Source organism: Mauremys mutica, chromosome 22, assembly GCF_020497125.1.
Source record: "Mauremys mutica isolate MM-2020 ecotype Southern chromosome 22, ASM2049712v1, whole genome shotgun sequence".
NCBI lineage: Eukaryota > Metazoa > Chordata > Testudines > Geoemydidae > Mauremys > Mauremys mutica.
Window position 1 is genome coordinate 13,555,166 of NC_059093.1, and position 14,519 is coordinate 13,569,684.

The 14,519-nt window shown below is 44.5% G+C and overlaps 1 protein-coding gene across 4 annotated transcripts in view; it reads left to right on the forward strand.

The window, feature by feature from the left end:
- The window catches only part of APLP2 (amyloid beta precursor like protein 2), a 65,033-nt gene that overhangs the window by 48,359 nt on the left and 2,155 nt on the right, over nt 1-14,519 (forward strand). For 2 of the 4 annotated variants that reach the window (XM_044996891.1, XM_044996894.1), the window contains 10 exons: nt 1,368-1,498; nt 1,906-1,980; nt 3,198-3,356; nt 3,766-3,894; nt 6,203-6,302; nt 9,134-9,307; nt 9,973-10,008; nt 12,664-12,746; nt 13,674-13,748; nt 14,193-14,348. In XM_044996891.1, the coding sequence (XP_044852826.1) occupies nt 1,368-1,498; nt 1,906-1,980; nt 3,198-3,356; nt 3,766-3,894; nt 6,203-6,302; nt 9,134-9,307; nt 9,973-10,008; nt 12,664-12,746; nt 13,674-13,748; nt 14,193-14,348 (1,118 nt within the window). The remainder of the gene's footprint in view (nt 1-1,367; nt 1,499-1,905; nt 1,981-3,197; nt 3,357-3,765; nt 3,895-6,202; nt 6,303-9,133; nt 9,308-9,972; nt 10,009-12,663; nt 12,747-13,673; nt 13,749-14,192; nt 14,349-14,519) is intronic. The other 2 variants (XM_044996893.1, XM_044996895.1) reach the window with 1 other exon arrangement.

Below are 14,519 nucleotides of genomic sequence, written 5' to 3' on the forward strand. Positions count from 1 at the left end.
CAGCTGCTGTGAAAGCCCTTTGAAAGGCTTTTTGTGTTATCTGGGGCTTGGCAGTCTGTCTATGCAGCCATAATCCTGTTTACAAAATGAGCTTCATGGAAGTGCATTAGATTGGGCTGATCTGACTGAAGTGGTGAAATAAAAGCTGCGGCTGTCAGGAGCTTTTTTGTACAAAAGTTTGTCCTGTCCCAGAGGGATTTGGGGATGGAAATTGAGGTCTCCATTTCAGCGATGCTGTGAGCAGGCCCAGGATAGAACATGTATCTGGCCATGGCACTTACATGCAGAAATAATGCCTGTCTTGCCAATGTTTCACCTAATAATTGTCCCCATTGGACTGGGAGGTTGTGGATTCAGGTGCACACTGGGACTAAATTTCCTATCCAATGCCGATGCTAAAGTGCAGGATGAAATGAGGCCTGTGCTGTTTGAGGTTTGCAGTCTCTTATATTAGATGTTAAGCAGAGGTCCTGCCTGCCTGTATTTTAAGGCAGGCCAGTTTGTTCTGTCCCACTTGAAAATAAATAAGGGCTAACCCAGTGTTCCTGTCACTCGCCCTCTCCACACCCCCATTTCACCCCACAAGCTCTAACATCCAAGGTTGTGTGTGACTGAATATGCAGTAGCTGCCATGCTTGGCATGGTCCATTTGGGAAGGGCTTTGTGGTGTATGACTTCATATCAGGATCCTCCATGTAATTGCTCCTCTTGCCAAATTTGAATGCTTCAAGAAGGTGGGAGACTTCCTTGCTTTCCAGTTGATTGGCCAAGTTGAAGTCGTCTTGCTGAACATCCTCTTGTTGCTGTCTTGTCTCGTTCCATTGCCTGCTAGTCCTGCTTGGTGCATCTGATAGGGCAAGTAGGATTGAGATGTATAAGCCCTTGTTCCATGGGAATGGGTTGCTCCTTTAATATTTCTGTGGGGGATTCCCTGATGTGATCATGGAGTTTGATGCTGTTGAGACCGTGTGTCAGTGAGCAGCTAATGTAGAAAATGTCATATTCAGGCAGAGACAAACTGGCGTGGCAAGGAAGAGAAAGTTCTTTGTTCCGCAGTCCTAGCGTAGCTCGGTTGCTGAGTAACACTTGGCTCAGAATTAACGTGAAGACCGGACAGATGCTGGTGGCCCCAGTGAATTACTATGTGTGTTTGGAATGTTGTAACTTACTGATGTTGTGCAGCGAATTGGCAATTTAATGATACCAAAATGAAGTCCTGGTAGGTAGTGGTTCAACGCACTGTTTGACAGAGGGTGAAATCTGCAGGTGTGAAGGTGCCTCTCCCTCCCCACCCCTTGCAATCATTATCACAGTAGGCTAACCCAGGACTGTAGAAATTGTCTGAGCCGTTCACTTTCTTTTTCCAGTTCCCCCTACTCCTGTACCCACCGATGATGTGGATGTGTACTTTGAAACCCCAGCTGATGATAATGAGCATGCCCGCTTCCAGAAAGCGAAGGAGCAGCTGGAAGTGCGACACCACAACCGCATGGACCGGGTGAGTGTCTCACGTCATCTCATTCATCTGAGCTGCACGATTGCTGCCTGTCTTCTACTATACAGATCAATGGCTGATTACCTTCTGTGTTGCTTTTGCAACATAACTCAACCACAAAGCTGCGGGGTCTTCTTTAAGTTCACCTCCTAGGTGTTGGGACAGAAGTCAGCAGCAGTAACAAACTGGCTGCCCTTTTGGGGTTAAATGCTAAGATTAGACCCTGGGTTGGTTAGAAACATCTGCCAGTGATGCAGCAGTCTTGTTAGATCTCTGATTCTAGTACAGCTTTGCGAGGTATTAATAATCTCACCATGTGTGCCTGTAAAAACAAGCTAGTCCAGAAATACATACATGAAATGAGTTTTTTTCTGTGCCTTGCCAAACTGTGCTCCTCTCTACCTGCTTAGGTGAAAAAAGAATGGGAGGAAGCAGAATATGAATCCAAGAATCTTCCTAAGGCGGAGAGGCAAACTCTCATTCAGGTAAGAGTTGAGACATCTAAAAGGGGGAGCTGATTCCGTTCCCAGAGGTTCAGTGCCTGGCATCTGTCCTCGCTTGAGTAAGCTAGGTAACTTGTCAGTGTTCAAAGCCAAAAGCACAGTGAGTGGTCTGAAAACTGGAAATGGTGCTATGTACTACCAGTTCCCCCCGCCTCTACTAGCAGGACCATCAAGCATGTCAGCAGCCCTGCCAAAAGGGAACTCTAAACCTCCTGTGTTCATTTTGCTCAGCTGTGCTTGCAAATGAACCCACAGCTCTGTTCAGTCTGGCTCTGACATTCTCTGTGGACACAGGTTTCCTATTTGTACAGATCTAGTGAAAACCCATGAGGCTGAAAATCAATGGCTTCCTTGCAAACTGCTGAACTCCTGCTTTGTGAGAATGAAATCTCAGTGGAGACCTAGGGTTTGTGATGGGTATAGAATCTTGCGATTGTTGGCTGCCATAGACTCGCACTTGGCTAAGGACAGCTGTTACATTTTCTCTTACAGTAGGCTAAGGCCTCTTACTCTAGTGTGGTCTGTTCACATGGTTTTGTAAATCCTCTCTGAAGCCTGTATCTTCTCTCTACCAATCTTATTCCTAGTTTGGGAAATAGTTTGTTTTGGTTTCTAATGGCGCATACCAAAACTTAACATAGTGTTTCTATGGTCATCGTGGTGTGATGCATAGCGTTGACAATGGTTTACTACTGCCAGGGAGTGCGCTCTCTAAGACTTTGAGTACCTATAGTTGGACAGATGCTAGATATGGTGCCTTTCATAAAATTCAATTAATAGCCCTACGAGGGAAGGAGATGGTATTATCCCCATTTTATACGAATGAGGGATAGGTGGATTCTTAAATTATCAAGTCTGTACTAGAGCTGAAATATGATCCAGATTATCTGATTCCAGACCGGATGCTCCAGCTGCAAGACCCCCTGCCTTCTCCACAAACAGTTGAAATTGTTGTGAAGTACATTTGAAAGACATATTGGGACTATCATTTTAAACAGCACATTTGAAGTCAAAATGAGTCTTCTGTGTCCTTCTCTCCTTACTGTTGGATGCCTTGGGCAGGGAGTGTGGGATGGGACCATCTCAGTACACTCAAAGGAATTAGATTAGCAAGAGTAGGCGTTTTTGCTCGGTTCGTTCCTCTCTGTTGCTACAGTGCTGTAGCAAACTCACACAAGCTCTGTTTCTCTCCTTTCCAGCACTTCCAGGCAATGGTTAAATCTCTAGAGAAAGAGGCAGCCAGCGAGAAGCAGCAGCTTGTGGAGACTCACCTGGCTCGGGTGGAAGCTATGTTGAATGACCGTCGTCGGATTGCCTTGGAGAACTACTTGGCTGCCCTGCAAGCTGACCCCCCACGTGTGAGTTGTGTTGGAGCATTTTGAGAGGGAAATGAACAGTGACCACATGGGCTGAGATGAGGAAGACTGGAACGAGCCTTGTGGAGGCATGGGTTAGCATGCTGTGAAAGCAGACTCTTAGGAAGCTATGCCAAATTGTGGTAACTGGTACCAAAGGCCTATCAGCAGAGCATCTAAATTCATGTTTAGAAAACTGCACTTAGTTCTCCCTACATTCATACTTTAAGCATAGCTGTTTGTGCCCAATACACTTACCGTAAAAGGAGATTCTCTGAGAGATTAGAATAGATGTTCTGTCCAGTACTAAAACAGAGTAGACAACTTCAAATATATATGTCAGTGTAATTGTTGGATGGGATCCTGTTCTTTGTGCCACCAATAGAATTTTAACTCTTCTTAAATTCTGCAGCCCCACCGCATCCTCCAAGCCCTAAAGCGTTACGTCCGTGCCGAGAACAAGGACCGGCTGCACACTGTCCGCCATTATCAGCATGTCCTGGCAGTTGACCCAGAAAAGGCTGCACAGATGAAATCTCAGGTACAAAAGAATGTTTCTGTCAAGGGAACATTATTACTCCAGGGGTGGTTCTTGGAGACTGTCTCTAGAAAAGGCTTTTTCAGAATCTGTCCTATCTCCATGCTAATTGGCTAACCAGCTGAATACCTTAGTAGCTTGACATCTTTGTGCACTGAAGAGGAACTCTCATTTTCTGTTCTGAATGCATGCTGGTTGGTGCTAAAGATGCTATCCTTGCAGTTTTCCTTAGCACTTACTTGAATGTTAAATACTTCCTGTTCAGATAGTACCCTGGAATAGTCTACAGTTTCGCCATGCATTATCCACAACATCTGGCCAGTTCAACTGTAAGTAGTTTGTACAATATCTGCCCTTCAGCCCTTAGCTAACTTCTGTGGTTTTACATTAAAAAATTTGTTAGAGTAACATTGAAGGCCAACCAAGATCATAACCCTGTTGTGCTAGATCCTGTACAGGCATATAGTAAAAGATTGTCCCTGTTCCAAAAAGCTTACACATGCTTAGATGAGACAAGTTGGGGAGGGGAAACAGGCACACAGAGAGAAACTGATGTGCCAGAGGTTTGTGATGGAACTGAAAATGGAACCCAGGCCTCATGAGTCCCAGTCTTGTGCCCTAGCCACTGGACCATGCTGCTGTTCCTCTTTCTAAAAAAGCCTTCTTCCCCGATGCTGTGTGAAACACCCACACAAACGAAAGGGAACAGGCTGCATTGGGGAGACAGCGATACCGACTACGCAGAAACCAGTATCGTTCGTTAGTGTCTCTAATAGTAACCTGAGGCTTTACTTGTGCTAATGCGAGGCAAAATTTCAGAGAAGTGTGGGCTTTGGGAGTGAGACTAGGACTGGGGCTTATCCCTAGATCTCCCCCACTGTTAGTATTCAGAAGTTAATCTAAGTATCATGTTTCCACTTGCAGGAGTTCTTTGGGTATCTGGTTTCACGAACTTCAGGTTGATTTGAGGTGCTGGTGATGGACTTTGAACTTGTTGTCTTTAGATCTTTTTGCCTCAAACTCCTCCCTGTCTGTTGGTTTACACCCATTAGACAGGGTTCCAGAGTAAATACAATACTGGCTCCTAATGAAGAATAGCCAGTACTCTCTTCGGAGACAGCCCAGTATATCAAATACACACCCCCTGACTCCTTTGTTCTTGTACTGACAAAGCCCCACAGTGGGGTATGTGAACTGTAAGCTTAAGCTAAGACCTAAACAGCCCTTAATTCATTCCAAAGGCTTCAGTGTCAACAAATTGACATGTGAGGAATGTGGGTGGTACAGTTCAATTTCAATTCGCTTTACTTTTCAATGCACTTTAAGCTTCAGTCGATTTGCTTGATTGACAGGTGGCCACATGTAAAATTAAATTGCTTTCATCCTAGCTTTTAAAGGTCAGATTCACTTCTGACTATAAAAGCAGGTCCATTCAACTCATTAATTTCCTTCAACATTTGGCCATCCATATTAATGGTTTCTCTAGTCCACATGATCCTTGATCATGTAGCACCCTCTCTGGGTGAAGTTTGGAGTTACTGTTAAATTTAACATGAGCTAATGGGTGAACTGAGGCTGTGTACAATGTGACCCAATTTTCAAATGATGACAGTGAATTGCTGCATATAGGCATATGTATTGGGCTGAGAAGTGCATAAAATGCCCCATGTCCTAATTTAGATGTCCTTGTTGGAAATTGGACTTAAATTCCACTAGAACAAAGTCTAAACCATGGCAGTTTCGTGACTTGTAAAGCAGCAGCATGACCAAGACCCTGTTCTATCCAGAAGCTGTGTGTAGACTCAGCATTGTATTGCCAAAACCATGCTTTTTGTTTGCCTTGTAAACCTTCTCCCCATCCTCTGGGTCTGCACTCAGGTGCAGTCTGTTGGAACAGAGGCTCTGCCCTGTACACCTTAGCACACTTAGGGGTCTCCACTGCCAAACAGAGGCAGGGTTTTCAATTTACTTATTGTCTGCAGTTACATGAAACAATATTTAATATTGACCATAGTTAATGTATATCAGAAGCATCAAGTTGTATGCTTCTGGGGAAAAACTGATTGCAGCAGGGACCAGGGAGGAATCCCACTTCCTACAGCAATGTGCATATGGCTTGTTTGTTGCTTTGTGGAGGCTGCCTTCCTGTGGAGCATGGTATAAGCCAGCGCCACAGTTGGGATATCTGACTTGATGGACCAGTGGATTCAGTCTGATCTCTTAGGGCAAATCCTGTGGTCCTGTTTCTGAAGGTGATACTACGGATGTATTACCTTCAATGGCTCTTAAATTGGCCCTTATGTGTTGTCAGGTGATGACACACCTCCATGTGATTGAAGAGAGGATGAATCAAAGCCTATCTCTGCTCTACAAGGTACCATATGTGGCTGAAGAAATCCAGGATGAGATCGGTTAGTATCTCTCTCTGCTGGTGCTGATACATTAGGATAGCCCAAAAAATAAAAAATACGGTGCCCACATTTCTTAGGGCAAAGTGTGCCCCAGAAGGATCATTGTTTAAGATTCAAATCACCAGGGCCTGATGAAGTGCATCCTAGAATACTCAAGGAGCTGACAGGACATATCTGAGCCATTAGCAATTATCTTTGAAAAGTCATGGAAGACGGGAGACATTCCAGAAGCCTGGAAAAGGGCAAATATAGTGCCCATCTATAAAAAGGAAAATAAGGACAACTCAGGGGATTAGACAGTCAGCTTAACTTCTGTACCTGGAAAGATAATGGAGCAAATAATTAAGCAATCAGTTTGCAAACACCTGGAAGATAAGGTGATAAGTAGCAGTCAGCATGGATTTGTCAAGAACAAATCGTGTCAAACCAACCTGATATAGCTTTCTTTAACAGGGTAAAAAGCCTTATGGATGGGTGGGGAAGCGGTAGATGTGGTATATCTTTAGTAAGGCTTTTGATACTGTCTCACATGACCTTCTCATAAACTAGGGAAATGCAACCTAGATGGACCTACTATTAGGTGGGTGCATAACTGGTTTGAAAATCATTCCCAGAGAATGGTACACCAATGCTGGAATGGCATAATGTGTGGGGTCTGGCAGGTATCAGTTCTGGGTCCAGTTCTGTTCAATATCTGCATCAATGATTGAGATAATGGCATAGAGAGTACCCTTATAAAGTTTGTGGACTAAACCAAGCTGGGTGGGGTTGCAGGTGCTTTGGAAGTTAGAATTAAAATTCAAAATGATCTGGACAAACTGGAGAAATGGTCTGAAGTACTGCACTTAGGAAGGAACAATCAGTTGCACACATACAAACTGGGAAAGTACTGCCTAGGAAAGAGTACTGGGGAAAGGGATATGGGGATCATAGTGTATCACAAGCTAAATGAGTCAATAGTGTACCACTGTTGCGAAAAAAGCAAACATCATTCTGGGATGTATTAGCAGGAGTATTGTAAGCAAGACATGAGAAGCAATTCTTCCACTCTACTCCATGGTGATTAGGCTTCAGCTGGAGAATTGTTCTGTTCTGGGCACCACATTTCAGGAAAGATGTGGACAAATTGGAGAAGATCCAGAGAAGAGCAATAAAAAGGATTAAAGGTCTAGAAAACGTGACCTATGAGAGAAGATGGAAAAATTGGGTTTGTTTAGTCTGGAGAAGACCAAGAGGGGACACAACAGTTCAAGTACATAAAAGGTGGTTACAAGGGGGAGGGAGAGCAATTGTTCTTAACCTCTGAGGAGAGGACAAGAAGCACTGGGCTTAAATTGCAGCAAGGGTGGTTTAAGTTGGACATGAGGAAAAACTTCTGAACTGTCAGGGTGATTAAGCACTGGAATAAATTGCCTAGGGAGGTTGTGGAATCATTGGGGATTTTTAAGAGCAGGTGGGACAAATACCTGTCAGGGATGGTCTAGATAATACTTAGTCCTGCCATGAGTGCAGGGGACTGGACTAGATGACCTCTCGAGGTCCCTTCCAGTTCTGAGAGTCTGTGCTCTAGTTCAACCACAGGTGGTCTGGCTGATGCAGGCATTGAATGGTAAAAATTCTCTGGCCTATGCTATATAGGAGACAAGCTGTTTGTAAAGGGTAACTTTTGGCTTTAAACTGTGAAGCTATAAAAGTCTACAAAAATGTTGCAATAACTCTCAAGTCTCCTCCTTTCTTCCCTGTTCTTGGGTAGAAAGGAGATTAGTGAGTACAAGCGGATCCATGCCCTATATCAGAGTGTCAGACTCTCATTCACCCTCACCATACACTCCTTAGCTCAAACGTCTCTTGGTTCAGATTGTACCGCTACCTCTAGCCAGTGTCTTTATTGATAGCTCAGGATGGGGATCCTCCTTCAGAGTTGACACAAGTCTTAAAAGTCTGACAACCCACAGGAAGACCAGCTTCCCTCACTGCCCCACACCAACTACATTTAAAGGATCATGCACCCCTCCTTTCCCCCCCAGCTGACTCAGTCTATATGTACTCAATCCCTTTTATTCAAAGTCTACCACTCTTCCATAAGCACTCAGCTATTACACTGAGGGGCACCAATATGAAAATTTAGGTAGACCCTGTGGGAGAATTCTAATCCTTAAGCAATGCAAGGTGTTGAAACAAAAGGACACAAGTTGGCATTGTCTAAAGAACAAACCATTAGCTGGCTGAGTTATAATCCTAGTTCTGGTGTGTTGAGCGTCCTTAAAGACCAGCTGAATGTTGCTGCTACACAGCACATTACCAAAATGGCAGGAGTTTTCTATAGGGCAAGGAGGAAGCTATTGCCTTTCTAAAACCCTGGCCATACAGACAATGGGGGGGGTGTAGCTCAGTGGTTTGAGCATTGGCCTGCTAAACCCAGGGTTGTGAGTTCAATCCTTGAGGGGGGCCACTTAGGGATCTGGGGCAAAAATCTGTACTTGGTCCTGCTAGTGAAGGCAGGGGGCTGGACTCAATGACCTTTCAAGGTCCCTTCCAGTTCTAGGAGATAGGTATATCTCTAATTATTAAAATTATTAATTAAGATTCAAACATTCTTTGAGAGAGGCTAGGAAGTTTTCAGGTTGGTTCAACTTAGTTTCCCATTGCAGACATTCATGCTGCGGCCTCTGCAAACTAGGGTCTGTATGTCACTGTCCCTATAAAAGACTACCAGCTAGCACCACTAAATTCTGAGAGGAGCAAAAATTGTTCTTGGAAGCAATGAGGAGTTCTAGCAACTGCGTGGAATACTCTTACTCCTCTCCCTGGCTGCTTGTTCACCCTTACAGATGAATTGCTTCAGGAGCAGCGTGCTGACATGGACCAGTTCACATCCTCCATCTCAGAGTCCCAGGTAGATGTCCGAGTCAGCTCTGAGGAAAGCGAAGAGATACCCCTCCAGGAGGGCAAACCCTTCCGTCCATTCCAGGTGAAGACCTTCCCAGCCTTGCCTGGAAATGAAGGTACGTAGAGCCAAAAGTGTGCGTTTGTTTTAGGGAACCTGAACACATTCATCTTAAACTGACATCAAAGCCCATGCAATGTAGTGTGCTCTGTCCCCCTGTGAACTTTCAGGGCTGAAGCAATTGCCCCAGAAATGCAGAATTACTCATGAGAGCACTACTGTCAAAGCTGCCTGTATGATGTAAAATCTAAGCAGGGTCCTAAGCTGTCCGTCTCATCAGAAGATGCTCTGCTGGTTTGGGACAGAGCCAGTGCAGCTAGTAATCTGCAGTCCCTAATAGCCATCTTAGCTTGTCCTTCATTTCGATGCTGTTGGCCATTTCAGGAGTTCTATTAATTTCCCTTTGCAGGGTGTGCTAATTTTTGCTTTTTTGGCTTGATTCTGGAATTCTATCTCTAACCAAAATGCTCCAGTGTAACATTGAGCTGTGTTGCCAAACTGCTGCAGGGCTATGGGGGATTCTTTTTAATCAAAGGGTCTTGACAGCTGGCATTTGTGTGGCTTTTTAATAATTATTAAAATGCTTGAACAGACTAAGCTATAACAAAGCTGTAAAATAAAAGCTTTATCCAGGGTCCGTCAGAAATCACGCACAAGCCCTTTTTCCTTTCTCTCTTAATCTCCTTTTTCTGCTATTTTTGTTTTTGTTTTCCCTCCTGCTAGATCCTCAGCCGGATTTGTACCATCCAATGAAAAAAGGTTGGTTCTAAGCTGCTCCCTCAGTGTCTCCCATCACTCCCCTACCTTTACAGTGTTTGGTAGCTTCATTTTTAGTTTCACAATCTCACCTTTTCACCTTCTTTCTCTCTGTGTAGATGACCAGGGCTGACTTAGCCACGCCCTGTTTTCTAAAGAAACAGGTTAGCTTGACTGCATCAGTGACCTTTTGCCAGCCTATCACAGGGATTCTAGGAATGCATAATTAGTTACTTTGCCCCCAAAAGCAGTTTAGGTTTAGCAGTCCCCTTGGGAATTGTGTAGCAGTTTACACCGTCATATTTTGAGAAATGTTTAGCACTGGTTCAAAGAAATTTGACAGCATGGAAGGTAAATCCAAATACAGACAGTTTTGTGTACTGTAGTGTCTGTTCCTCCTACCTGGTGACAGCACTAAGACAGGAGTGAGCAACTCTGGAGAGAGGGTGAGGAATCACTCTGGCACTCAAACAATACCCAACAGGGCATGTATCTAGTGGGACCTAGTACCATGCAGGCAAATGATTCATTCATCCACTCTGCTTTATAGTGTCTTTTGCATCTTCCCTTTTTAACATCTAGAATTTCTTTGTACTGTGCTAGTTCTCACTGTTCATCTGTTTCTGCTTATCGGTGTACCTACATTACTAGCTCTTGCTTAATTCATGTAGCAAAGGACTCTGGCTGAAGGGGAATTGACTAGGCTGTAAGGGAGGTGGAGAACTGACACTAAACAAATTGCTTTAATTTGTTAAGCTAGGTCTGATTCTATAGTATTTATCAACTAGTCTGTGTGCACATTCTCTAGGAGAAGGCGAGTCCTTGTAGTAAAGTTTATGTATGAAGACCGTTGCTATTTAGTTGTGCTCATGTAGCATGCTGGAAGTGATCCCATTTGCTTCAATCTGCTTTTGATTCTAAATTTGCTGCAAAACTTCCAAACTGTTGTAGTCCAAAGACTGGATGGCCTGTAACTCATTTCATTTTTGAATATTTGTTTAACTGCAACTGAAATGAACTCCATTCGTGGTCTGGAACAATTGGCAGCTGACTGAATGTGGACATTGTACTTTCACATTGATTTCAAGAAGCAAAGAACAGGCCAATCATTTCCCGTTTAAGTAAATATCAAAGCTCCCACTGACTTCAGGGGCCTGATCCTCTGCCATACATTCTCCCTCTTTCAGGATATTCCATTATAAGCTGCTGTTTTCCAGGGATGTATATAATATAATCAGCTGCATCTCTGAGCTCCAAGAAGCTGGGGCTATTAAACAGTGCACAGCACTATACCAAATGGCAATACTTGTCATAGCAGCTGAATTCCCAGCTTAGGGACTGCTATGTTGGCTCCTTAGAATTGGGCAGAGCAGCCCCAGGCCAGGATTGACAAGATGGTTCTCTAGAAACTCTAAACCATTGACTTTCACAGCAACATTACCCACGTATGCAGCCCTGGGAAGTGACAGGCGACTGTGGCTGTGCCTAGAATCTGAATGTCTCCAAAGAAGCGTATGGGGAAAGGAATGCAGTAAAACCCCAGCCGCTCCTTGCTGGAGGAGCTGGAGTGAGGCATTAGTTTCCTTGGCATTTCCAGGCAATAAAAGCTGTCACGGTGAAGGCTTGCCCTGGAGCCAACTCTCCTTTCCTCCCCCTCATCAGAGAACTTGCAACAACTCCAGCAGCAAATATAATGCATTAGCCAGGCTGCAAACTCAGCAACCGCAGAGGTGCCTTCAGTCAATTAGAAGTATTAAGTGCTGTAGGAAATATTTCCCCCACATGCCCCTCTCTGAAGCTGGAGGCTCAGCTGAGTTTGGATTTCAGCCCCATTGTCCCCTTTGCTTTGTCATAGGTGTTGTGAAGGACACTTGTTTGACATGCCCTGATATTTGATGCTTGCCATCTCCCAGGTTGTTAGCTGTAGACCTAAGTTGTGTTGCATCAGCCTTTTCTGTTGATCTGATCTATTTATAAAAGCTCCAGATCAAACTGTTTATGCAGAGCAGCCTGTTAATTGATGTTCTCCTCCTTTGCAGCCCACAGTAGATTTCAGCCTAGTCATGGATGAGTGATATTCTGATACAAGGACTAGCGTATCATTTTCTCTTCCCTTTCTCTGGGATTGATTGCTTTTGGGCCTGTGCCAGTGATGTGCTGGGTGACCTTGCGACTCCTGTTCCTGAGGCACTTGCTGATGTGCTTGATCTTGACAGAGATGGTGCTGACCATGCTGTTGTGTAAAGTGCTCCCTGTGCACTGTTCGTGGAGAGGAGGGTGTGTTCTGCCTTCCTGGAGTCATGGTGATCAGCAATGTTCTCCTCTGCTCCCTTTAGTTGTTGCCATACGTTTTTTTTAAATAGCAGAATAGTGTGGTTTTACACTCCCAACACCTTTTTGTGCATCCTCCCCGCTCCAGTCACACCTACCACATTTGTCTTCATCAGCCAGGAAACCCCCAGATTGTTCACTGTAGCTTAGCACAAGCTCCCCGTCCTGAAGCATAGCATGAAGAAGGGCTAGTAACTGGCAGCCTGTGCTCTGAATCTCACTAGCAGCGACAGCACTGCAGAGAGTAGGCAATCCTTTCCTAGTTGCCACTAAGCTCTGAGTGGCATCTGCCTACATCAAATGTAATACTTAACATTTTTGGTGTAGGTTCTGGCATGGCTGATCTGGATGGACTGATCGGGGCTGAAGAGAAAGTGATTAACAGCAAGAACAAAGTGGATGAGAATGTGGTAAGCCCTCTGCCTGTATTTTTCTAAAGCACAACTGCACTTGGAGACTAATTAACATTAGTGGCTTATTTCCATGCCTTTTTCCTGCTCACGGAATGTCAGTGTATTCATTATCCATATGGTGCAGGGGAGTTGCAGTTTTCTGACTAACATAGTTCCCTAATACTGTTTAGTGTTGCAAGTGTGGGAGGACAAGGGAAGGGGGAGATCCAGATCCCCAGTTGTAGAATGACTTGGTGTCTGGTTTAGAAATGGCTTCCCTAGATAGAAACCAGAGCTCTTTGATAGACAATGAAACCTGCTGAAGACCCACCTTTGTTAGGCAGCTGCCTGTCTTAAGACCACATCAAATGTACTGAGTGCTGTTCTGTCCACCTCTACAATAAGACCATGTCTACGAAGCAGCTGATGGTTTTGGCGACTTTTTTCAGTGGTTTAACAGGCTTTGCTGTACATTAAAACTGAAAGACAGTTAGTGACACAGTGGAAACATTGTTTACTGTTAGGATTGGTTCGGTCTTCAGTGGATTGAATGAGCTGAATTCTAGTTGCAGCCACCTGGGTAAAATCAACACTGGGTTTTGACTTCTAAATTCATTTTAAAGCCAGGAGGATAGATTTATGTAACACAGCTGATGTGCCCATAGCAAATGTCTGCAGTTGAACAAAGGTCCTTGAGATATTCTCATCTTGGCCTCAGTTAACTATTCCTGCATGTTGTGGTGCTGGCACGTGACTATAAATGGCTGATGGCTATCCCCTTCTCATGAGAGGGTGAGAAGATGATGGGGATCTGGCAGAGTTGAGTGTCTGATCCAGCAGAAGCACTCTGCTTCATTGTGCAGTAAAGGTCTCTTCTCCAACCATGCGATCCTGTGCCTGTTGTTCCTGGCTCCTTGTATAAAATGCCTTCGTGACTGTTTTCAGGTAATTGATGAAACCCTTGATGTGAAGGAAATGATTTTCAATGCAGAGCGAGTCGGTGGACTGGTGGATGAGCCGGTATGTATGTGGCCACCCAAAAAAGGGAATAGCCGTTAGTGAATCCTAAAATCAATTTCAACGTCTGGTGTTTGTGTCTCCACTTACTCTGAGACGTCGCTAAAGTTTTGGGAATGGCGGAACCCTGCTGACATCTTGCAGGGAGCGGCATTGCTCTGATTTCTTCCCTAGAACTACAGTTCTAAGTAGCTACCAATAAAGAGGATGACACTGACTTGTTTAAAATACCTTGTGGGACCCATAAGTGGCATGGGTCAGCATCTTGTGGGAAACCCTTTTGAGTTGGAGTCCCTTTTTACCAGGCAGGGAGATGTTAAATATTCAGGCTGCCAAGCATAATCACTCATGTCTCCATATCACAGATGGTTTAAGACCTTATTGGTGGCTACCTCCTAGGGTTGCATTTAAGTATCTCCTTTCCCACCCCCTCCTCTTTCTCTGCAGGATAATGAGAGTTCCCTTCGTGAGGATTTCAGTTTGAGCAGCAGTGCCCTCATCGGTCTCTTGGTGATCGCAGTTGCCATAGCCACAGTTATAGTCATCAGCTTGGTGATGCTAAGGAAGAGGCAGTATGGGACCATCAGCCATGGGATTGTGGAGGTGAGACACAGCTTCCGCTATACTAACCGAGCAGGGTAACTGTTAGCATCACAAGCTAACTCAATGCTGACACTCCTTTGTGCAATATCCTCAGATTTAAGCATCTCAGCACCTACAGGGTTGTGGCTTATGTCTTAGCACGCAGGTATTTTTTCATTAGTGTGTCATGCT